The sequence below is a fragment of the Panthera uncia genome, chromosome E1, assembly GCF_023721935.1.
Source record: "Panthera uncia isolate 11264 chromosome E1, Puncia_PCG_1.0, whole genome shotgun sequence".
NCBI classification, from domain to species: domain Eukaryota; kingdom Metazoa; phylum Chordata; class Mammalia; order Carnivora; family Felidae; genus Panthera; species Panthera uncia.
Window position 1 is genome coordinate 39,702,960 of NC_064814.1, and position 25,534 is coordinate 39,728,493.

General features: G+C 40.8%; 1 protein-coding gene across 2 annotated transcripts in view; it reads left to right on the top strand.

Annotated features, from left to right (window-relative positions):
* Positions 1-25,534, top strand: part of UTP6 (UTP6 small subunit processome component) — a 56,178-nt gene that overhangs the window by 17,284 nt on the left and 13,360 nt on the right. Inside the window, exons 1-13 of one of the 2 annotated variants that reach the window (XM_049637879.1) lie at positions 7,937-8,193; positions 9,896-9,980; positions 13,479-13,520; positions 13,971-14,063; positions 15,158-15,205; positions 15,647-15,710; positions 17,970-18,088; positions 20,010-20,087; positions 20,839-20,920; positions 21,899-21,980; positions 23,068-23,252; positions 23,935-24,014; positions 24,369-24,446. In XM_049637879.1, coding sequence (XP_049493836.1) covers positions 8,102-8,193; positions 9,896-9,980; positions 13,479-13,520; positions 13,971-14,063; positions 15,158-15,205; positions 15,647-15,710; positions 17,970-18,088; positions 20,010-20,087; positions 20,839-20,920; positions 21,899-21,980; positions 23,068-23,252; positions 23,935-24,014; positions 24,369-24,446 — 1,128 coding nt within the window. In that variant the 5' untranslated portion in view covers positions 7,937-8,101. Of the gene's footprint in view, positions 1-7,936; positions 8,194-9,895; positions 9,981-13,478; positions 13,521-13,970; positions 14,064-15,157; positions 15,206-15,646; positions 15,711-17,969; positions 18,089-20,009; positions 20,088-20,838; positions 20,921-21,898; positions 21,981-23,067; positions 23,253-23,934; positions 24,015-24,368; positions 24,447-25,534 lie in introns of those variants that run through there. The other variant, XM_049637880.1, reaches the window with a different exon arrangement.

The window sequence follows — 25,534 nt, forward strand, 5'->3', positions numbered from 1 at the left end:
ATTGTGAAAGTGACCGAATGATAATCTATTGCTGTAAATCCAGAGTTTCAAATTTGTTTAAAGCAAGGTACACGCACGCTGTAAGTGGATTCTAGCTTGCCAATAGAGTATGACTTTAAGGGAAACCAAATGGCTCCAAAGAGAACATCCCCCTCCCACCCCACCATGCTTCTTAATAAATGCTCAAATCTCCAAGGGTCAATTGCCAAAGGCTTTGAAGAACATGTCAAATCTATCATTTGGTAGAAAATATTCTCACTCTTCTACATGTGACAGCAAGTGTATGAACCAAGAACTTAGTCAAGGTTGAGGGTTGTAAAGAATAGAGACAATCTCTTGAGGCACCCTAAGCAATTGGGTGTTATTGTAAGTTGATACAGAGAACAAGACGGATCTTCAAGGGAACTGTATTCAAAACATTTCAAAATGGGACCTCAATTGCATGACTTTGTCCCTCCAAGTTGCTATTATTATTATTATTTTAATCTCGAGAGAGAGAGAGAGAGAGAGAGAGAGAGAGAGAGAGAAAGAGCATGAGCAGGGGAGGGACAGAGAGAGAGGGAGACACAGAGTCTGAAACAGGCTCCCGGCTGCCAACACAGATCCTGATGCTCAAACCCGTGGACCGTAAGATCATGACCTGAGCCGAAGTCGGACGCTTAACCAACTGAACCACGCAGGCTTCTCTCCAGTGCTCTTATTAATGGGGTTCAGTGACTATCCATTTTCTCTTAGGTACTGTGTTCCCACCCCACTCCCCCCCTTCACTCTGTGTACCTTTTCCATATTTCCTAGTTTCTGCCTCCTTACCACTTTGCCTTGCCAAGTTCCTCAAGCTTCTATCTCTGACTCATGGATTCTCTTTGGTTTTTTTTTTTTTTTTTCAACGTTTATTTATTTTTGGGACAGAGAGAGACAGAGCATGAACAGGGGAGGGGAGAGAGAGAGGGAGACACAGAATCGGAAACAGGCTCCAGGCTCTGAGCCATCAGCCCAGAGCCTGACGCGGGGCTCGAACTCACGGACCGCGAGATCGTGACCTGGCTGAAGTGGGACGCTTAACCGACTGCGCCACCCAGGCACCCCTCTCTTTGGTTTTAACTCATATGTTCACATCACGTAATTCTCTTTTTTCCTCTTAATTCAGAGTCCAAAGAGGGAGAGTTAAGTTAGCCCAGTTCATCTTTTCATGCCAGGTTTTTGACCAGCCAACAGACTGATTGTCCTTGAATCAGGAGCTTACTGTCTGACCAGTAGTGGCAAATTGTCCAGGGTCAGGTGGTAAGAAAAAAAATAGCTGTGGGCAGACAGGTTTCCTTTAGGAAGGGTTCTGGGCACATTAAACATGGTGAGTGACTTTTATACCAGGTGTTATGCATAATGTAGCGTTGCTTCTTTTCAGTGAATGTTTATTGAGTACCTAATGTTTTCCATTGCTAGGTCCTAGGGACTTCAAACATAAGTAAAATACTAGTTCTCTCTCCTACGGCAATCATAATAATATGAAGGCATATAAAAAGACATAAGTTGCAATACAAAGTAATGCAACTATACAAACGTTCATTTATTCAACAAATATGTAATGAGCACGTATTGCATGCCTAACTCCAGATTCAGCAGCAAACAATTTCAGCTCCTTGGTGTTTATGTTTTAATGTATGTGTGAAGAGAGACAATAAACACTACTATATTGTAGATGGTGATCAGTGATATGGAGGGGAAAAAAGCACGTAGAATAAGGGTTGTTGAGGGTGGGAAGTGCAACTTTATTATTTTTTTTTTATTTTTTATTTTTTTTATTTATTTTTGGGACAGAGAGCGACAGAGCATGAACGGGGGAGGGGCAGAGAGAGAGGGAGACACAGAATCGGAAACAGGCTCCAGGCTCCGAGCCATCAGCCCAGAGCCCGACGCGGGGCTCGAACTCACGGACCGCGAGATCGTGACCTGGCTGAAGTCGGACGCTTAACCGACTGCGCCACCCAGGCGCCCCAAGGGAAGTGCAACTTTAAATATGAATGGCGTCCTTGAGAGAGTGACATTTGAGAAAGATCTGAAGGAGTTGAGGGAATGAGCCTTGAATTTATCTGGGAAGGAGGATTCCAGAGAGAATTCCGGCCAGCGCAAAGGCCCTGTATTGCCACATTGCCATGCTGAGGGGATACCAAGGAGGCCAATGTATCTGGAGTGGGAAATAAGGTCAGAGAGGAAAGGGAGGGGCAGGGCACCAGACCATATGGGACTTTGTAGGCAAGTGAAAGGATTCTAGTTTTCACTCTGAGTTAAGAAGCCACTGTAGGGCTACGAGCAAAGTGATGTGGTCTTAGATTTTAACTTTGGCTGATGTTAAGAATAGATTTCTGTTAAGAATAGACTCAAGAGGGGCACCTGGATGACTCAGTTGGTTGGGCACCTGACTCTTGATTTCAACTCAGGTCATGAGCCGAGGGGTGTGGGATCGAGCCCCATGTCAGGCTCCACACTGAACAGGGAGACCAGTTGGGGCCATAGCAATAACCCAGGTGAAAATTAACAGGAGTTTGTACTAGGACGACAGCAGTAGCGATGATGGGCAGAAGTCATAGTCTGACTATATTCTGTAGAACCGAGAGGATTGCTGACAAATTAGATGTGGAGACAGGGACAACTCCCAGGCTTTGGCCTGAAAAAATAGAAGAATGGAATTGCCATTAACCAAGATGGAGAATATAATAGCAGAAGCAGGTTTGGAGGGAGAGCATCAGCAGCTTGGTTTTGCACATACTAATTTTGAAATGCCTGTAAGATCTCCAAGTAGAGATGCTGAGTAGGCAGTTGCATATACTGTCATGAGTCTGGGGTTCAGGGGACAGTTATGGATTGGAGCCATAAAATTGACTGTCCAGGGGTGCCTGGGTGGCTCAGTCAGTTGAACGTCCGACTTCGGCTCAGGTCACGATCTCATGGCTCCTGGGTTCGAGCCCTGCGTCAGGCTCTGTGCTGACAGCTCAGAGCCTGGAGCCTGCTTCGGATTCTGTGTCTCCCCTCTCTCTGTGCCCCTCCCCTGCTCATGCTCTGTCTCTCTGTGTGTCTCAAAAGTGAATAAAGATTAAAAAAAAATTAAAATTGACTGTCCAGGGGCACCTGGGTGGCTCAGTCAGTTAAGTGTCTGACTTCAGCTCAAGTCATGATCTTGCGATTTGTGGGTTCGGGCCTGGAGTTGGGCTCTGTGCTGACAGCTCACAGCCTGGAGACTGCTTCGGATTCTGTGTCTCCCTCTCTCTATTTGCCCCTCCCCTGCTCATGCTGTCTCTCTCTCTCTCTCTCTCTTCCTCAAAAATAAATCCTTTTTTTTTTTTTTTAATTGGCTGTCAGATGTGGCAGGCACTAGCTACATGTGGCAATTTAAATGTAACTTAATCAAATGAAATAAAAAATTTAATTTCTCTGTTGCTCTAGCCAGATTTCAAGTACTCAATAGCTTACATGAGGCTCAGGGCTACTGTATTGGACAGTGAAGACATAAATATTTCCACTATCACAGAAATTTTTATTGGACAGCACCTTAGATGACATTTAATGTTCTGAGGCTGGATAAGATCACCTAGAGAATTAGTGAGGGGAGGTGGTGAAAGGATTCAGAGACTGAACCCTTTACATAAATGGCTATAAGTACACAAATTGGTGGCGATGGTAGGATAGTGAGGTGTCAAGGGCAGGCTTCCTTTTTTTTTTTTTTTCATGGACTAAATGGGGACTAGGACACAAGACATTCCAGAGTAGGGAATAGTGTATTTTAAAAGAAGTATAAAATAGCATGCGTGGTATGGTGGGGAACTATAAGAAAGCTGGCATTTCTGGAGCAAGGCCATATTATTTTAGTATAGTTAAACACACACACGTACACACACACACACACACACACACACACAGAACTCTAAACCTCTTCTTTGCTTAAACAATTTGGGACAGATCATGAGGTGCTGAGGCTAATCAGTTCAGGTCTAATTGGAGGGCAAAATGAGAAGGGTAAAAAAATTTCCTCATCAACTTGTAAATTGTGAGCAAAACTGGATGTGAGAATTAAATTGAGGGAAATGGATATTTACCTCAGAACAGATACTATTTCTTTCAGTGATAAAAAATTAAGTGTGATATTCACTCTCAATTTTTTGAAGCTTTGTTCGATAAAGACCTGGGAGTTACTTCAGCAGGGAGTGGGTTTCTATCTGGAGTGGGGGCAAACTGAAAAAAAAGTTGACGTACCTAATCAGCTATGGCTTTGATGAAATGTACTCATACACAATCGCCAAGCCCCATCCTGGAAGCCAATCATTTCAGAACATGTTTTTCCAAGATGTCAGTTTGTTTTAATAGTACGTTGCTATCCCCAAACTACCATATTCTTGGTTTTCTTTTTGTTATTCTTTTTTTTTCAAGTTTGCAAAAAGCAATAACTAAGCCACAAGAAAAAACCCACAAAAATGCTGTTCACCAATTAAAAGAAACTCTTTCCATTTACATGTGTTTTGAACTAGAATAACCTAAAATTAAAAAAAAAAAGATTTCATTAGAATAAAAAAAAAAACTTTTCAAAGTAGACTCTATTAGAATCTCACGTTGTCATTCTATGCTCCTGCAGTTAAAGACTATGTCATTATTTCCATTATACTTACCTCCTAATTTTCAGGGCTTATTAGCCCGGCTGTAAAAACTTGCTCCAGTTGAAACTTGGCAAGCTGACAAGGCTGCGTGCCAGAAGTAATTTACTATCCAGTGTGGTTTGCAAAGTAAAAGAAGCTATATATAATAGAAAAAGAAATGAAAAGTTCCTGGTTCCAAATATTTTAATGTGTGTAATGTGTGTCACCTCAAACTTTTCAGCTTTTGTTGTTAGCAACGTGAGATAACATGAAAGGTTTGAAAAGTACAGATGCTTTGCATTCACATGAAATTGAGGGCTCCGATGTTCTTAGGCATCAAAGACCAGTCTGTGTCTATCACTTCAGCTTGACTTTGAAGTCTACCCAGAGCTCTGTGCGGGGAGAAGCAGGCAGGGGACTTGGAACAAAGTAGGGGGATGGGATTCCAGGTGTCACACCTCTCATTATCACTGACATTAGGTACCTCTCTTTACCTAATAATAATGACCATCATCATAATAATAATGGGAAAAAAAAAGAGAGCGTTCCTTTGGGGACAAGAATAGATGATTTAACTTGATCTGCAAACTCTGGCTACTGTTCATTTGTCAGAGTCCTTAAGACATTGTCTTGGGACCCTAAGTGAGACAGCCTCTTCTCTATTTTCCAAACTGGCTCATAAGCACTGTAATGAGGTCAAATGTTTCTCCAGCATGAGGTGAGTAGCATACACCTTTCTGAAATTAATCTTACATGACAATCTGGAAAAAAATCACGAAAGTTTATATTAAAACAAATATTAAGGGTGCCTGGCTGGCTCAGTCAGTAGAGCATGTGGCTCTTGATCTCAGGGTTGTGAGTTCGACCCCCACATTGGGTGTGGAGATTACTTAAAAAGATAAAATCTTAAAAAAAAGAAATTGTGAACAAAAACATTAAAAAATAAAATGAATAATAATACATTGTGGGCTAGAATGTAAAATTTGTATGGACTCTTTTGCAGAGGGAGAGGGCTTTGATCATTTGTGTTTCAATATTTTGACCCTGCCACATATATACAAATGATAATTGAAGCTTTTGAAGAGAATGATATCCTCAAAGAGAGGGTCTGCTCATTAATGTTTTCTTTTAAAGTGTAACTTTCATAAAGTGTACAAATCTTAAGTATGTATCTCAATGGATAGATTTCTACATATTCACATATCCATGCATATGTATAATGACAACCCAGATCAGCCAGGTATAGAACACTCCCAACATTCAGAGGGCTCTCCTGTGCCCCCTCCCAGTTAGTGCCTGTTAATCAATCTGACATCCATGGTGAGTTTTAAAGATCAAATGAAAGAATAAAAGAAATGTCAAGCTTTCCAAGGCGCACCTTAGAGCTCCAGACTCAAGAGCACTTTTTCTCTGGCCTTAGGGTTTCTTAACTAGAAGGTGTGCTCAGCTAAGGATTCTGAGACTCAATGGACATTATTCAAACACAATTTCTTCTGCCTGTACTGGGCTTCCTCTAGCAGGTGTGTTTTTTTGTTTGTTTTTTTTTTTTACCTTTTCAAGAGCTCTTTGAGTTGATATTTTAAAATATTTGTGATCGGGGCGCCTGGGTGGCTCAGTCGGTTAAGCATCCGACTTCAGCTCAGGTCATGATCTCGCGGTCCGTGAGTTCGAGCCCCGCGTCGGGCTCTGGGCTGATGGCTCAGAGCCTGGAGCCTGCTTCCGATTCTGTGTCTCCCTTTCTCTCTGCCCCTCCCCCGTTCATGCTCTGTCTCTCTCTGTCTCAAAAATAAATAAAACCTTAAAAAAAAATTAAAAAAAAATATTTGTGATCAGAGTGAGTTAATACATAAGGAACTTAGCACACATAGTGATTGGGTACATAGAAGCAGTAGATAAGAGATAGCTATTATATTGAGATGTAGAGGAAATAAAAGAAGGCTTTGCCAATATTATTATAATAATTCTTAGAACAACATAAACATAGATGCTAAATTTGAAAATAAGGGAGGAGAGTATAGTTGATTTGAAAATCATAGGTATCTATCAAATTAGCCTTGAAATGAAAGATTAAAATCTCTCAGCTGGCTGAGCCCCTTGGTCCTAAATAAATTTAGCAAATGCCTTTTGTTATTTTCTCAGGCATTTTTTAATTGAGCACTTATTATTTTCTAGGCACTGTTGTAAGCTCCCAGATGTCTTAGTGAACAAAGCAAATATTCCCTACCCATTTGGAGTTTACTATCTAGTGACATTCCTACTCTTACTCCTAACACAGACTGGGGATTTTTCTGTTACAAGGAAATTTCATCTTTATTTTACATCCCTGAGTTTCTTCCCCTCTCTCGTGTCTTAAAGCTGAGGGATCAAGAAATGAAGCTGAAGCCAACCTTTGCCTCACTTCTGAGACCAGTGGGGTAAAGTGTGAAAGGAAAAAAAAAAACAGGAAAGGCACAAAGGCGGAACATGGTTACCTGTTAAGCTTATTCCCTTTCATAAATCACAAGGTGCTAATGCAAATGTTGAAATAAACAGGTCTAGCAAGAACTCCTGCTTTGGTTTTTTAACCATCTTCCAGACTTAAAAAGAACTGATTCATGTAGTTATTATTTTAGGTTTAGCAATTATACCAACAATGTTGCTTCCAAGCTGGGTTGTCTGATGGTTCCCTTAGAAATGCTAACTAACTTCCTTGGGCAATGGTTTAAGGAGGGTCCATACCTTACTGATTTAGTTTCGTAACTCCCAAACTTTTCAATACCAAGCTCCCCTTTTCTAAAAAATATATGTACTTTCTGATACCCACCCAGGGCCATGTGTTTTTGAAAAGATCTTGTCTATAAAGGCAGAATAATTGTTTAAATAATGAAAAGGTCTTCCTATTTTAAAATTAATCAGCCAATTAGAGATTCTAATTGGCAGGTGAAAAACCGGTGTTATCACACTGGTTTACTAACCTAGCCGAAAGCAAAGCTATAGTGTTATGGATATCTGGTCAGTTTCCCTACGCTTTTCATTACTGACTTTTTGAAACATTTACTACTGGAAAGCGAAGACATGGGACCGCAATAGAATACAAGGAGACAGCATTCTGCAGAAACGAGTTGCACTCCTTTCAGGTAACCCCTCTAGACACTGGGAGGCGCTCTCTCGAACCCCCGCCCACGTTTAGCCCAGGGCGCGTCTAGCCCCGCCCCCACTCTGGCCCCGCCCCTCCACTCCAGTTCACGTGAATCCTCCCGAGCCGGAGGGGTGCTCCGCGGAAGCCCCACAGTCTGCCTCGGAGAGGTGACAGCCGCCGCGAGGGCGGGAGGGCGGTCTCCGACGGCGGAGGCGGCGGAAGCGGAAAAGGCGGGACCTAGGGCGCACGTTACGTCAGCACGTGCGAACGCTAGGGCTAGGTCTCCGGAATAGATGGTGGCCGCTTCGTGCGCGTGTTGGCGGTCGAGAGGCTCGCCGGTGGGCTGTAGAGTTGTGACCTCATGGCGGAGATAATTCAGGAACGCATAGAAGATCGACTCCCAGAATTGGAACAGCTGGAGCGTATTGGATTGTTCAGTCATGCGGAGATTAAGTGAGAAAGAGCTGAGGAAGTGGAAGAGCTGGGGCGGGCTGAAGGGAGGGGGGAGCCTGGGGGGGCAGGGATGCCGGAGCATCTAGTTGTGTTTATTTTTTGTAACATGGCAGAAACCCATTTTCAGATTTTGTTGACTCCCAGAATTTCTCATTCGTTGCACGGTGGTCTGTTTGTACTGCTCTAGAGATGCAAACTGCAGTGGATGCCAAGAGATAAATCTTTCTAATAAGACTTGAAGATGGGGACCATTTAATTCAATTTTGTATTCTACCCCAGGGTTTAGCCAACAACGTCCGGCACGAGGTTGGCATTCAGTAATTTGTTACAATTAAGCCTAATATTTTTTAGTGGTTTTCTGTGACTGTTGCTGCATTTTACAATGGCTGGGAATGTAGTAATGTGACTATGGGGGGCTTAAAGTAAACCTTTGTTAGTGAAATGCAGCATAGTGTGGACTCAAAAAATTTTTCTTTAATGTTTATTTTTGAGAGAATAGGGGGAAGGGCAGAGAGAGAGTGGAAGAGTATCCCAAGAGGTTCTGATGCCAGGCTGTAACCCAAGAACCGTGAGATTATGACCTGGGCCAAAATCAAGAGTCCACTGCTTAACTGACTGAGCCACCCAGGTGTTCCAGCAGTGTGGACTATCAGTGCGTGTTCAGTAAATGTTACTATTACCATTAACTAGAGACAGTAATTGACCTCGTACATCTTGCATTAAATTCTCTTAACATACACATGTTTTCTCTTTAGCTAAATACAGTCAATCCTTTCCCATGAGTCCTTTGTACTGTTAATAAACCTTTCTAGATAGAGACAGTAGAGACAATCTAGGTGTTTTGTTTTTTTTCTAGTTTGAGTGTTGGAAAACTCAGAAGTAAGGAATTTAGAAAAGATACTTGGTTATTATTAAAACCCAAGTGACCAGAATTTGGAGGGAAAGAAATCTTTACTAATATCACATACAAATAATGTAAAGTACTTAACATTATTTGCTTTGCTGGTGGGAATGTCAATGGTCCTGGCAGCTGACTAAGATGCTTTTCATAAAAATTTTAAAATACTGGGCGCCTGGGTGGCTTGGTTGAGCATCCGACTTCAGCTCAGGTAATGATCTCACGGTTTGTGAGTTCAAGTCCCGTGTCAGACTGTGCTGACTGCTCAGAGTCAGGAGCCTGCTTCGGATTCTGTGTCTCCCTCTCTGCCCCTCCCCTGCTCACACTCTGTCTCTCTCTTTCATAAATAAACATTTAAAAAAAAATCCTGATGCACACACCCTAAGCACACAGAAGTAATCAGGTAAGAGAAAACTTGCTTATGAAGGATAATTTGGGAATTTCAGGTTTTGGAAATGATTTAATATATATAGTGTGTTTTAAATATATTAAAATAAACTTAAAACTCCAAAATTATTTAACATGCTTTTTTCAACTGTTATATCTTTTTAAAAAAAAATTTTTTTTTTAATGTTTATTTATTTTTGAGACAGAGAGAGACAGAGCATGAATGGGGGAGGGTCGGAGAGAGGGAGACACAGAATCTGAAACGGGCTCCAGGCTCTGAGCTGTCAGCACAGAGCCCGACGCGGGGCTCGAACCCACGGACCGTGAGATCATGACCTGAGCTGAAGTTGGCCCCCTAACCGACTGAGCCACCCAGGCGCCCCTCAACTGTTATATCTTAAATGGCTTTCTCCTCAGGGCTATCATTAAGAAGGCTTCAGATCTGGAATACAAAATACAGCGAAGAGCTCTTTTTAAGGAAGATTTCATCAATTATGTTCAAGTAAGTGGATAAGTTCACACGTTTTAATCCCCTCACAAATTTTAAATCAATTCTAGAATGGTGAGCTTGATTCAGTGTTTTTTGCAAAATTCTAGAATTGATGATTAAACGGGTAATTTTTGAACAGGAATAGAAGTGGCCTGGGAATAACGTTGTCCCACTAAGGCTTTAGTCCTTGGCAAACTGAAATTTTCTTTTTTCCTTCTATGGAGTTAGTAGACCAGATACTGCCAAAGATACTGTGTATTAGGATTTAAGCAAGAGAATTGACATACTATTTCTTGTGGGGAGAAATAAAGGAGAGTGAGTTTGGTGATGGTAGATGGTTGGAAAGTTGATATTTATGTGTCTGTAAGTCTGCTACCTTAGAGGGATACTGCAAATTCTTCAGTACTATAAGTGAATGGGAGATTTGAGTGAATCTAAAGTTTACATGCTAGACCAATTTTCAGGTGGAGGAGAATAGCTAATATGTTAGATAACAAGATCTGGACCCAGTGGTAAGACGTAATATTATAAGACTGGAGGTTTTCTGAGTTTAGATTGGAAAAACAACAACAGGTGAACAAATGAGACCTGGCTACGAATCTTGTACTTGGAAGAGGTTTGGGAGCTCATGGTGGATTGCTGTGTGTCAACTATACTTCAGGAATAAACTTGGAAAAGGACAAAAGAAAAAAAATAATGGACCATATATATATATTTTTTTTAATTTTTTTTTTAACGTTTATTTTTGAGACAGAGAGAGACAGAGCATGAATGGGGGAGGGGCAGAGAGAGGGAGACACAGAATCTGAAACAGGCTCCAGGCTCTGAGCTGTCAGCACAGGGCCCGACGTGGGGCTCGAACCCACGGACCGTGAGATCATGACCTAAGCCGAAGTTGGCCGCTCAACCGACTGAGCCACCCAGGCGCCCCGATAATGGACCATATTAACAAAAGTAGAGTGATGAGTAAGTTAGCTGAGCAAAGAACACTGCAAACAGTAGCCATTCAGAAGATGTTAGTTTGAAAAAAGGTGTTTTGCACTTAACAGTGTCTGGAGCATTGTATGAGGCTTGAGACTGCATTTTAAGAAGGACTTTGAAAGGTTAGTTAAAAGGCAGCCAGGATGGAAACCTTGTTCTAGGAGGAATCATTGAAAGAATACAAATAGACACATTTAACCTTAAGGAGACCTGAGAGGTGGCAGATAATTCCACTCTTCAAATATTTGAAGAGGTACCTGTGGATTAGGTTGATTAATTTTAGAGGCCATAACTGAAATAAGTAAGTTAAACACACACACACACACTCCCACACGTACATACTTTCACTCACATCCCCGCCCTGTGCACACAACTGTCACAACCATATAAACTTGCTATAAGACATAAGTGGCATTTTAAATCAGTGAGGTTCTGGTTGTCCGCATTGAGGAAATAAAATTAGACCCCTCTCATATAATAAGCAAAATGAAAATCCTTCTGAATGGAAAAGGTAAATTTGGGGAAAACTTTGTATCTCTACAAGAAATATGAAAGAATGACTTTGAGTAGGAGAGGTTTTCTTAAATGAGACTATGAAAGCACAATGACAAGAAGATTGATTTGGCCATGTTTAAAATAAACATTTCTGTGCAAAAAAGGTGCCACAATGTAAAAAGACAAGCCACAAAATGGAGAAAATAATTTCGGTACATAAATATATGTGTATACACACACACACGCACACACATATATAGACACTTTTTTTTTTTTAAGTTTATTTATTTTGAGAGAGAGTGAGAGCAAGTAGGGTAGGGGCAGAGAGGGAGGGGGGAGAGAGAATCCAGAGAGGGAGGGGGGAGAGGGAATCTGCACCGATAGTGCAGAGCCCAATGCGAGGCTCAATCTCACAAACCAAGAGATCATGACCTGAGCTGAAATCAAGAGTTGGACGCTTAACCGACTGAGCCACCCAGGTGCCCCGCAGCACATATATTTTGAATCTAGAATATCTAAAGAACTACAGATTCAGAAGAAAATGACAACTATGAAGGATAAAAACAACAAAAATATGAACATGCAATTCACAAAGGGGAAACACCATTCACTGATCAACTTATGAAAAGAATGTTAGCCTTGTTAATTTTTTTTTAACGTTTATTTATTTTTTGAGAGACTGAGACAGAGCATGAGCAGGGGAGGGGCAGAGAGAGAAGGAGACACAGAATCCGAAGCAGGCTCCAGGCTCTGAGCTGTCAGCACAGAGCCCGATGTGGGGCTTGAACTCACAAACCACGAGATCATGACCTGAGCCAAAGTTGAACACTTAACTGACTGAGCCACCCAGGCACCTGCTCATGCTCTCATTCCCTCTCTCTCTCTCTCTCTCTCTCTCTCTCTCAAAAATAAATAAGTATTAAAAAAAAAACACAAAAAAAAAAGCATTCAAGAAAGCATTATAATAAAGTCCAAAGTTTTGCTTAAGAATGATAGTCAAGATAGTCATTTTTTCTGGGGAGGGAAAAGAGTGGAATTAGACATGATACATAGGGAACTTCACCTTTACTTGAAATGTTTTATTTGCAAAGACTTTGAAGCAAGTTTAATAAAATGTAGGCTTTGATGTAGCTGTGTAATAGCTGCTTGGGTGTTCTGTGTGCTTGAATATTTCATAAAGCACTTGTAAAATGAAGCATAGAATCTTGTGAAGCCTTAAGTTTTGTGTCTCTAACAGTCTTCAAACTGAGGCTTAGAGAGGAATTGAATAGTAGTGGTTTTTAGAGAACCTTAAGAAGTTTTAAGTGGTCCTTCAGAGGGTAGGGTAGGGAGAACCAATTAGGCACAACTGTGTCTTTCATTTGCTTATGTTAAGCTAACATTTTTGCATGGTCAATTTACTCAAAGTTGGAACATGCTGTTGTAGACTAGAAAGTCTGATATTATGAACCTTATGTCTTTTTTTTTAAGTTTTTCTTTTCTTTTTTTTTAAGTTTGTTTATTTATTTAAATAATGTCTATTCCCAACGTGGGGCTTGAACTCATGACCCTGAGATCAAGAGTTGTGTGCTCTTCCGACTAAACCAGCCAGGAGCCCCAAATCTTAGAAATATTATGATTTTAGAAACATACTTTCTTTGAAAGCATCTAAGATGTTTATATGCTTGCTAACATGGATTTATGAGTTTTGTAGATGTAAGGTGAATTATCACTGACTTTTAACAGACATTTACTACAAATTATGCTTGATAGCATATTATCTTCTTTTATAGTCTTTTTTAAAAAAAATTTTTTTTTAAAGTAAGCTCTATGCCCAGTGTGGGGCTTGAAGTCATGACCCAAAGATCAAGAGTTGCATGCTTTACCGGCTGAGCCGACAAGCTGCCCCAATCTTGTTTTATATTCTTGATTTTTATTTACTTTATGATTTTAACTAAATGCAGTTCCTGTTATAAATTAAGGTTTATAAATTAAAAGGTTATAATTTAAAAGGTTATAAATTTTTTTTTTCTCTTATATGTTTTTCTTCCATAGTATGAAATTAATCTTTTGGAGTTGATTCAGAGAAGAAGAACTGTAAGTAGATATTCTGGAAATTGGAAAAAATTTAGATAAGGTAGTGTGGCTCTATAGCTAGAACTTGGGTTTGGGAAGCAGTTGGCACTGATAAATTGTGTGGTGCTGTGTTCATAATGGATGCTTGTAATCATTTGTTTTCTTTATCAGCACCTTTTTAAAAATACTTATTTATTTAGAGAGAGTGCACGCAAGTGGGAAAGGGCAGAGAGAGAGGGAAAGAGAATCTAAGGAGGCTCCGCACTGTCAGCACAGAGCCTGATGCGAGGCTTGATTTCAACCAACCGTTAGATGATGACCTGAGCGGAAATCGAGAGTCAGACGCCCAACTGACTGAGCCATCTAGGCACCCCTATCAGTACAGTTTAAGATCAAGTAGGAATGTTGTTATGGATAAATGTGATTAAATTGAGGCTTTTTTTTTTTTTTTTTTTTAATGTCACCTTTAAGCGCATCGGGTATTCATTTAAGAAGGATGAGATTGAGAATTCTATTGTATACCGGGTACAAGGTGTCTTCCGGCGTGCTTCAGCAAAATGGAAAGTAAGTTATCAGAGCATCTTTAATTGTAAGAGATGTAAAGATACGTATTATATGTATTATGTTTCAGTATTCAAATGTATTGTTTATTCTTGGGTGTCTCAATATTTAACCTAATAATGGTATTATTTGAAACCACTTATCAAACCGTGAAGAAAATTGATCTCATTACCTTATAGTTCTTCTTTGAGGATGGTACTGAAAAAGGTGGATTTGATACATGGTTAAGGATTAGAAATTTGGGATGTATGGATAAATCTCTAAGTGAAGAACACTGAAGACTTGGAGGTGGAAGATAAATGGTTAGAGTAGGGGCAGCACCTTACTAACTTGATGTTCTTCAAGTTGGGCTCTGGGACTGGGAGTACTTTAGATCCTGGGAATGACAAATTTGCGGTTGCTACCCCTGATTGAGACCATTTAAGAACTGCATTGAGCAAGGGGCGCCTAGATGGCTCTGTCTGTTAAGCATAATTCAGGTTATAATCTTGCGGTTTGTGAGTTTGAGCCCATGTCAGGCTGTGTGCTGATAGCATGGAGCCTGCTTTGAATTCACATTCTGTCTTTCTCTCTCTCCGCCCTTCCCCTGTTCTTCTCTCTCAAAAATAAATAAAATATTTTTAAAAAGAAAACAAAGGGCACCTAGGTGGCTCAGTTGGTTAAATGTTTGACTTCAGCTCAGGTCATGATCTTGCGGTTCGTGAGTTCGAGCCTCACATCAGGCTCTCTGCTATCAGCATGGAGCCTGCTTTGGATCCTCTGTCTCCTGGCCCCCTCTGCCGCCGCCCCTCCCCCTCTCCCCCCACCATTAAATATAAATACACATTAAAGAAATGAAAACAAAACTGCATTGAGCAAATTGGATAGACAACAAATTTTGTCTTGGAGCATGGTAGGTGAGAACAGGTGGCCAGATGGAGTTAACACATTTAAGAGATCTAAGACCTCAGTGAGTAACAGCCTAATAGGCTGAGCAATGTGTAACACATTGGCTTTCCTGAAATCTCCCTCTCTTTCTAAAAAAAGTTAATTAGTGCAAAAGTGTATTATGTATTAAGTTCAAATTCGAGCAGCTTACTACATTGCTTTTCTTGCAGGATGATGTTCAACTTTGGCTATCCTATATAGTCTTTTGTAAGAAATGGGTGAGTATTGCGCAGTTGTGTCTTGCTTCCTTGTTCTTTTAGTAAGTCTGCCTTTTAAGCTCTGTGCTTGAGTACTGAACTCCATGTTTGCTCCAAAGTTGTGGGGTTAGTAAATCGGAAAAGACTCCAAGAAGGCTGAACTTCAGTGTAACAACATTTGCATATCTGAAGACTATATAAATGGTTTCTAAGTCAGAAGATGATCTTTGTTGTGTGTATTTATTTAGTAAAGTTAGATTTGTTTAGATACTTAGTATGTTTGCATGTAGTGGTTTAGGTAGAAAAAACTATGAGTGTGTCTATATTTGTTTCTATGTCCCTACAAGAGCATATCTTGCCCCATTGGATTTTGAGTTGGTAAGGAAACAGTACAGATCACTTAGAGATGACTAATAATGAGTTCAGCGTATAGGAAGTAGAATTGCTTTTTCTCTCTTACAGGCCACCAAAGCTCAACTTAGCAAGGTATTTTCTGCCATGTTGGCCATTCATTCAAACAAGCCAGGTATGGTGAGATCCTTGTCAGTTCTTCTACCTTTTGTGTAGACTCAAGCTATTTTGGCATTTATTTTGCTTCATAAACCTAAAAGAAATTAGTTTGAGAACTTGAGCATAGGTACTAGGCCTCAGCAGTTCTGGTTTCTGAATAGCTGCCACTTAGTTCATCCCTGTATATTGTGTATCATTTATTGTGTTGAGTATTGTACCTGTGGGCAAGAAGGACTAAATTTCTTTTTTATTTACTTATTTATTTACTTACTATTTATTTATTTATGTTAAAAAGTATTTTATTCATTTATTTTTAAAGTATGTTTTACTTTATTTTATTGTTATTTTTAAAAATATGCTCTGTGTAGGGCGTCTGGTTGGCTCAGTACGTTAAACCTCCGACCTTGACCCAGGTCATGATCTCATGGTTTGTGAGTTTAAGCCCCATATCGATCTCTGCTGTCAAGTGTGTAGCCTTTTTGGGATCCTCTGTCTCCCTCTCTCTGCCCCTCTCCCACTTTCTCTCAAAAATAAACATTAGGGGCGCCTGGGTGGCTTGGTTGGTTAAGTGTCTGACTTCGGCTCAGGTCATGATCTCGCGGTCCGTGAGTTCAAGCCCCGCATCGGGCTCTGTGCTGACAGCTCAGAGCCTGGAGCCTGTTTCGGTTCTGTGTCTCCCTCTCTCTCTGCCCCTCCCCTGTTCATGCTCTGTCTCTCTCTGTCTCAAAAATAAATAAATGTTAAAAAAAATAATAATAAATAAACATTAAAAGTTTAAAAAAAAGTTCTGTATGCAACATGAGACTTGAACTCATGACCCAGAGATCAAGAGTCACCTGCTCTACTGACTGAGCCAGCCTGGCACCCCACTAAGTTTCTTTTTAGATGATGATAAAAGAAACTCTTTGGTCCTTTGAGAGGCATTCTATTTGGATGTATTCGCATTTAAGGGGCACTTAGAGGGGAAAACTTAAAAACTTAAAGGGGAAAATGTTAACTCAGATTTTGCAAGAGTGCCTGGCACATATTAGGTACTCATGTTTTGTAAGAGACGTCTCTTGTGAATACTGTGTGAAATAGCACATAATCTTATAGGGGAGGTACTCCAGTGCCTATTCTCAAGTATTAGGCTCAACCAGGTTCACGCTACACAGGCTAAGATAGGCCACATTTGGCACCAGTTAATTCACCAGAGGATACAGCATTAGGTGAGAGTCTTTAGTAGAGTACTCTTAGCAATTTGGAGGCCAGTCCTTGGTCCCCAAGATGACAGTTCAGGTGTGAGGGAATGAGACCATGTGAATGGGTGGAGGAACAGCTCTGATTTAGAAGTCCTGTGGATGGGCACAGCTTCCAGGGATCCTAGAAAGGACTGTGCTCAATTTCAGGAGTCACATGCTCAGGAAAGCCCAAAGCAGTCATGCTCTCTCATTAATAACCCTTCTAGTCCAGACGTGGTTACTAACCATGAGTCATTTTTACCGAAGGCAGTCTTGTCTGGTAACATAGCTGACTTTTATTAAGTTTCTAGGGAAATAGCTGGAATGTTAACTCGACGTTGATTTCCTGTGTAGAAAGACAAAGGTTTTTGTTTTTAAAGCCTTTATTCCCAACAGGTGTGATAAAAATTTTATTTTTAATGTTGAGCCATTCAAAAGAAATTATAAGCTACTTAAATAAAGAAAAAGAGTGAAATATTTTTATTTCATTGATTCTAAGATGCACAATTTCTTCCAGTATTTTTATAGTTCTAAAGTTTATATGTGACTTATAGTGATGTTGATCTTAGATTGAATGAGGCACATACGTACCCACAGATGTTATCATTTACCTCTTCGCTTCAGAATATTCTAATTTTTATTTATTTATTTTTATTTTATTTAAAGTTTATTTTGAGAGAGAGAGAGTACACATAAGCATGCGGGAGGGGCAGAGAGACAGGGAGAGAGAGAATCCCAAGCAGGCTCTGTGCTATCAGCTCAGAGCCTGACACGGGGCTTGAACCCATGGACTGTGAGATCATGACCTGAGCTGAAATCAATACTCGGATACTTAACACACTGAGCCACCCAGGTGCCCCAGAATACCCTAATTTTAGTTAAAGCAGCAATACTTTACAAATAACCATTGAAATTCCCTCTCTCCATCCCTTTCCTCTTTTGGGAAGATTAAAAAAAATTCTTTGAGCATTAAAATCGGAGCATTGATCTTTTTTTTTTTTAGTCTGACTTGATTGATTTATTGAAATGAAGTCTGATGTTTTTTATTTATATAGCTTTGTGGATTATGGCAGCCAAATGGGAAATGGAAGATCGCTTATCTTCAGAAAGTGCAAGACAACTATTTCTTCGAGCTCTGCGCTTTCATCCAGAGTGCCCAAAACTTTATCAAGAAGTGAGTTGTGTACCTGTAAGGTGAAAGAGTGATGTCTCAGTTTTGGTCCTCTGTAGACTTACATTCTTGATTAAGTTAAAAAGACTTGCATTTGTGGAGGCTAGGGATAAGTAGAGGAGCTGCTGGAAAAGGAGAGTGGCGAAGCTGTTTCTTGGCCAGTATTAGGTGTTGACCGTGTGCATCTTCCAGGTTGTTAGAGATAGAACTCTTACTGCCCATTATGGTTGGGAGGGGTGGGGAACTGGACCCTACCTATTTTCATTGTGGGGCCAGGGTTCAGCCATCTTTATACCTTTGTTGTTTTTTCCCTTGCATGTACCTTCCCTACTTCTTATCTTCTTTCTCTCCTTCCTTTCTCTCTCTTTTTCTATCTTCTTCTTTTGGCTTCTCTTCATTTTTCCCCACTTATTCTTATTGTCTCTTTTTTCTTGAGATATATCCCTCCTTCCCCTCTTGCTGGACTTAACGCCTTAGAGGGAGGCACTAGAACAGTGATGGCCAGACTTTCAATTAAGAAAAAAGCAAGTGCTAAAAATGGTGTATTATTAGAAGCTGCCCTTTTTTGAGGTATTTGTCAGGATAAGGGAGAAACTACTGTCTTGTCTTCAATTGAAAATGAAGCCTTATTTGATGGAAAAAGATGTGGGTCTTTTTTTTTTTTTTTAATTTTTTTTTTTTTTTAATGTTTATTTTTGAGAGAGATACAGAGCGCTAGCAGGAGAGGGGTAGAGAGAAAGGGAGACACAGAATCTGAAGCAGGCTCCAGGCTCTGAGCTGTCAGCATAGAACCCAACGCGGGGCTCGAACTCACGAACCACTAGATCATGACCTGAGCCAAAGTCAGATGCTTAACTGACTGAGCCACCTAGGCACCCCGATTTGGGTCTTTATGCTTGTAGGTTCTGTAGCTGTCCTAACTAGTGATTTTTGGTCTTGTAGTTCTTTAATGATGTTTTATATTGCAGCTCAGCATTTCTTCCCTTGTTTTCATATTCTTTTCAATATCCCTTTGCTACCTGTAGTATTTTGATTGAGAAACAATAAGTATCACTCCTCCCTGCCGTTATAAGGTTATTTTATGGAAGTATTGTTTATGTTTTTTGGAAGTTTTCCTAAATACTCATACTGGTATTTCCAAAAATAGAAATAGGTTTATTGCTTATTCTTTTTCAAAGTAAATTAGAGGGTGCCTGGGTGGCTCAGTTGGTTTAAGAGTCCACCTTTGGCTTAGGTCATGATCTCACCGCTCGGGAGTTTGAGCCCTGTGTTGGGCTCTGTGCTGACAGCTCAGAGCCTGGAGCCTGCTTCGGATTCTGTGTCCCCCTCTCTCGCTCACGCTGTCTCTCTTTCCTTCAAAATATAAATAAACTTTAAGAAATTTATAAAACTTTTTTTTCACATTTATTTATTTTGAGAGAGAATGCAAGTGGGGGAGGGGCAGAGAGCAAGGGGGAGAGAGAATCCCAAGCAGACTCTGCATTGTCAGCATAGAGCCCAACACAGGGCTTGATCCCACAACTGTGAGATCATGACCTGAGCTGAAATCAAGAGTTAGTCCCTCAACCGACTGAGCCACCCAGGCACCTCCTGATGGTTAATTTTATGAAATTGTAATACATATATTAAAATCAGGAAATTGACATTGGTCTAATGTGTGCATATGGTTGGTTCTCTGTCATTTTTTTTTTTTTACATGTGTAGATTTGTGTAACCACCACCACAATCAAAATGCAGAGCTGTTCTACCATCACAAGGAACTCCCTTCTTGTCAGTGTCATCTAGTTTCATAACAAAAAATATCACGCTATCCCCAGACTTTCACAGATCTGATATTTATGGGTAAAAAATGGCATCTTATGTATTTCTAATTAAAAAAATATATGTTTCCAAAGATTTTCAGTTTATAATTTCCCTTGTGTAGTACTTTAGGATGGAGCTGATGCATACTGAGAAACTGAGGAAGGAAAAGGAAGAATTTGAAAAGGCCAAAATGGATGTGGTAAGATCTGAACATGTCGTCACACATTAACAATTAATAGTGCTTTGAGCCTTCTTAGGAATAAGAGACACTTTTTTAAATGTATTTTTTATTTAATGCCAGTTTTGAAACTTTGAGATGAATCTAGAGTTGATTTAATTAAACGGGCTTAGTAATAAAAATGGAATTCTGTGCTTTAAAAATACACATTTGGACTGTTTGAAGTAGTCCTCAAAATAATTTATTACTGATCGAAGGGTAAATGGTTTCCCTAATACTTTATGGTTTCATTAAATGACATACTAATGGGTTGAAGGAGCTCGAGGAAGGTTGTGAAATGTGTGGTTCCTAGCTTTTTAGATAATTTTTTTGGTGACGGTAATTTTAAAGAAAAGTTTTAGAATGTTTGAGCTGAAAAAGGAACTTTGCTGTCATCTGTTATTGTGGTTTCCAGCTGTGAACTTTTTTATTCAAATAAAAGTTTACCCAGAAGGGTAAACAAGCCATGTAAAACCTGACCTGCTCTGGTCTAAGTAGAGTGAGGCCTTAAGCCATGTGATCTTGCTATTGCTCTAGGAGCCTGAGAGAACACATTGGGAAGATCAGTGGTCTTGTTCAGGCTGCACATTTTACAAGTGAGGGAAGTGGCCCAGAGAGAGACGTGGTTTGCCAGAGGTCATATGGCACAGATAGTCTAGGGCTGTTAATTTTTATCCTAGTGCTTTTTCTAGTTACTGGCACTATCTGTTATGTTTACTATAATACCCTTTAGGGGAATCTTGATTATCCTGAAGAAATCCTTAAGGGCGAGTTGGCACGGATTATCTACAAAAATTCTGTGAACATAATTAAAGGTACGTATGTTTTGAATATTTATGATGGAAAGTGCAACATTCTATTTATTATGTTTATTTTGAGAGAGAGAGAATGCAAATATGTGTGGGCAGGGTGTGGCAGAGAGAGAGAGAGAGAGAGAGAGAGAGAGAGAGAGAGAATCCCAACCAGGCTCTGCATTATCCGTGCAGATAGTGCAGAGCCTGACATGGGGCTTGAACTCATGAACTGCAAGATTATGATCTGAGCTGAAGTTTGATGCTTAACTGACTGAGCTACCCAGTCACCCCACAATGTTCTATTTAAAATGAGGAAGACTGGGGCGCCTGGGTGGCTCAGCCGGTTAAGCGACTGACTTCAGCTCAGGTCATGATCTTGTAGTTTGTGAGTTTGAGCTCTGCATTTGTGAGTTTGAGCTCTTCATCGGGCTCGGTGCTGACAGCTCGGAGCCTGGAGCCCGCCTCAGATTCTGCGTCTCCCACTCTCTCTGCCCTTCCTCACTCATACTCCGTCTCTCTCTCTCTCTAAAACATAAGCATTAAAAAAATTAAAAGGGAGGAAGACCTTTAGCTAATGTTGAAAATTTATGTTAGAAATTCTGTTAGAGTGTATATAAGATTCTATGGGAATAGTGTCCTGTTTCTTTCAGAAAACATTGATAGCCCCTTAGGGTATACTTGAACATTTCAGTAAGTTTATCGAGTATTTAATTCACATGGAGAGTTGGAAAGAAATAGGTGATTTAGAACATTTCTTTATGCTTTTAAGATGTTTAGAAGAAAAGAAGTACTTATGAATACTCTAAAATATCACTAATGACTTTGTGTAGTGGGGCTATGGGTGATTTTTTTTTCTGTTTTGTCCTATTTCTCAAATAATACAAAAGAATTAGCTCTAGTACATCAAGAAAGTGGTACTTTCTTGTAGAAGAAAGTGGTTCTTTACAGTAAAATGACACTTGACAGTCTTACTCCCCTTCCCAATTTTTAAAATTTTAGGTGCAGAATTTCACGTGTCACTGCTTACAATTGCACAGCTATTTGACTTTGCCAAAGATCTGCAAAGAGAAATTTATGATGAGTAAGTAAGTTCGTGGAAAGGTGAATATGTCTATTTCCGATCTTGTGGTAAAAGTTTGAGGTTGGGTGTTTAGAAAGAGGGAAAGAAGACACTGTGCTAAGTCCTTGGAAGAAAGCAAGGTTTTAGGGCTTTTGTATCATAGTAAGTCATAGAAAAGTAAATATCTCTGGAGAACTTGTTTGACTCACTTCTGGGCTTCTCTTGGGAGTTAGTTTGTCTTTACTCAGTGACAAACATATCGTACAGCTGATATTAAGACGTATATTTGTGCTGTGCTGGCATGTCTTTTGTCCATAGAATGAGAGTGGTCCTCATAAAGGTTTGCAGTGATTGCTGTAGGTTATTTTATTCTTCAATGTTGGAGCATATTGTTTGAGAATTTTTTGCAGCCTGCCTTGTGGGTACATCACTCTTAGGTAGCACCCCTTACTTTCACAGGAGATAAAACAGAACTTGGCTTGTTTGCCCTTTGGATGCCTTCAGAGCTTTGGTAGAGGTTTAGGTCGTGCTTTTTTTTTTTTTCCTTGCCTCTGTTACAGAAAATCAAGAGCCTGGATATAAGGTTCTCCAGGGCTCGAGGACTGTCTCATCACACATACCTGTTGATTTAACTTTGAGAGCTAACTTGTGAATGAAATCTGAAACATTCTGAAATCTAATAAATGTGCCACAACTCTGATTGATTGACAAAATTTATACAGTGAGCGTGAAGATCTCTGGAGGGCTTGCTGGGGAATTGTCTCCTGGTGATGGAATTGTTAAAGGGGTGTCCCGAGTGCACTCTTAAATTTTTTTTTTTTTTTTTTAACGTTTACTTTTGAGAGACACAGTGTGTAAGCAGGGAAGGTACAGAGAAAGGGAGACAGAATCCGAAGCAGGCTCCAGGCTCCAAGCTGTCAGCACAGAGCCCGACATGGGGCTCGAACTCATGAACCGTGAGATCATGACCTGAGCCCAAGTCGGTTGCCCAACCGACTAAGGCACCCAGGTGCCCCTGGGTGCATTTTTAGAGCATTGGGAACTGTCTCTGTTTGATACTGAGTTAAGTTTCGTGTCATAGGGCTGATGCCAGTGAACTGCTTTTCAGCCTTCAGGCTCTACACACAGATGACCCTCTCACTTGGGATTATGTGGCACGGCGAGAATTAGAGATAGAGTCACAGCCAGGAGGAGAGCAGCCTGCGACGAAACAAGCCAGAGCAGTGGAGGTGGGCCGGAAGGAGGAGAGGTGCTGTGCTGTGTATGAAGAGGCGGTGAAGACTCTCCCTACAGGTGAACTTCACCAAACCGTGGGGTGGTGTCGAAGTTAGTATTCACGAATGGGAAGCCGAAGCTTCCGTTCCCATTACCAACGTCAGTTTCAGGATTCTCTCTGTGCTAGTTTACAGTGTGCCTGCCTTTCCAACTTGTTCTGTGGTGGTCAAAGATGGAGCTTTGATGACCTTCTTCAATAGTAATGGTATCCGTTTGGGGGAAATGGTACATAGGAAATGATAATTCAGAAGATTGTCATTCTCTAAGTCTCTTTTCATACAGACTTGCTTCCAAATTTTATATATTGGAGTGTTAATGTTTAATTTTTGAGAGAGAGAGCGTGAGCAGGGAAGGAAGGGGCAGAGAGAGGGAGACACAGAATCTGAAGCAGGCTCCAGGCTCTGAGCTGTCGGCGCAGAGCCCGACGCGGGGCTTGAACTGAAACCAGCCATGAGATCATGACCTGAGCCGAAGTTGAATGCCTAACCGACTGAGCCACACAGGCTGCCCTTTACTTTTTATAGCTAAGTCATTACTCAGTATTTGAGATGTTTGATTAGCTGTAATCAGAATAACTAGTTTTTTCCACCGGACTAGCTTAAAACCTTTTTCAGAGGAATTTCCCTTCAAAGGAAAGATGTATGATGACTGTTAAATGGAGAGAACTAGTGACGTGATCCGCATAATCTGACTTTTCCAGAGGCCATGTGGAAGTGTTACATCACCTTCTGCTTGGAAAGATTCACCAAGAAGACAAGCAGTCAGTTCCTCAGAGAGAAGGTGAGGACCTACGTTACATGGTTATAGTGGCTGACTAGAAAGTGACTGTTTTCTGTAAAAAGAGCAGACACGTGGCTCCTTTGGGGCCTGGGACAGCTTCCAAGAACTTAACCTAAGCTCTTTCCCCTTGTGGTTGACCTGTCATTCTGAAGGTCTGAGCCTGCTGTATCCTTTTTCCGGCCACCTGATTAAGAAGCACCCTGTTACTGGGCTGTGTTTGGTGTGCTGTTTAGCGGGTCTAATCATAAGGGAAACTACCTCAAGTTCCTTTTCTTGGTTGCACTTGTTCCTGTCAGAGGCCACAGACCCCTGTGGGGATGTTTGTAACGAACTGAGAGATTTTTCTGATTTCAGAGGCTGGAAAGAACCATGATGGCGTTCAGGAAGGCACATGAACTCAGACTTCTACCGGAATTTCAGTACAAGCAGTGGGTAAGGGCACATTCACTGCCAGTAACATGTACTTGATTCCAGTTGGCTCATGATGGTGTCATGTGTTTTAATATATTGTTATGTGTTATGTGACTAAACCCATTTGGATGTTTGGTATGGAAGATGAGTGACATTACATTTGACGCTCGGTATTTGGTATATGCCGGAAATGAAATCTGTACAGTAAAGAATGTTACGTGGTGGAAAATAGCCAGAACAGGGAGTTGCAACTTGGGTTTATTTTGTTTACCCATACATCTTGTCCTGAACATCCCTTTCCTGAATATCTGCCTAGCCCAGATTAAGCATTGGTACGATAAAAATAAAGAGAGGTTAGATGTGTTCCTGTGTTTCAGAAGCTGACATTCTAGTAAGAAACCTGTTAACCCATGCCTAGTTTCTGGGGTGGGTGAGGATTGGTATGGAGACCAGGATAATGCGCTGAGGTATTTCTACATTGGGTTTTGTCACTTACTAGCTAGACAACTTGGGCAAACCACTTAACTTTTCTGAGTTTGTTTACTTGATTTTAAAACAGTGTTAGTGAGGAGCGTCTGGGTGATTCAGTCAGTTGGGTGTCCGATTCTTGATTTCGGCTCAGGTCATGATCCCAGGGTTGTGAGATCAAGCCTGGCCTTGGGTTCCGTGCTGAGCATGCAGCCTGCTTAAGATTGCCTCTCTCTCCCTCTCCCTCTTTCTTGCGTGCATTGTGTGTATGTGTGTTCTCTCCCTCTCTAAAATTAAAAAAAAAAAAAATAGTGATCCTTGTTTTTGGCAGCTCACAAAGTTGTTAACTTATAAAAAAATGTTCGTACGTTAACATTTAAAAAATACTTTTTAAGAGTTTTTGTTTTTGAAAAAGATACAAAGGGCAAACGGGGGAGGGGCAGAGAGAGGAGGAGACAGAATTCCAAGCGGGCTCTGCACTGTCAGCACAGAACCCGATGCGCGGGGCTCGAACTCACCAACCCTTGAGATCATGACCTGAGCCAAAATCAGGAGTCGGATGCTTAACTGACTAGGCTACCCAGGCAACCTTTAAAAAATACTTTTTAGGGGCGCCTGGGTGGCTCAGTCGGTTAAGCGGC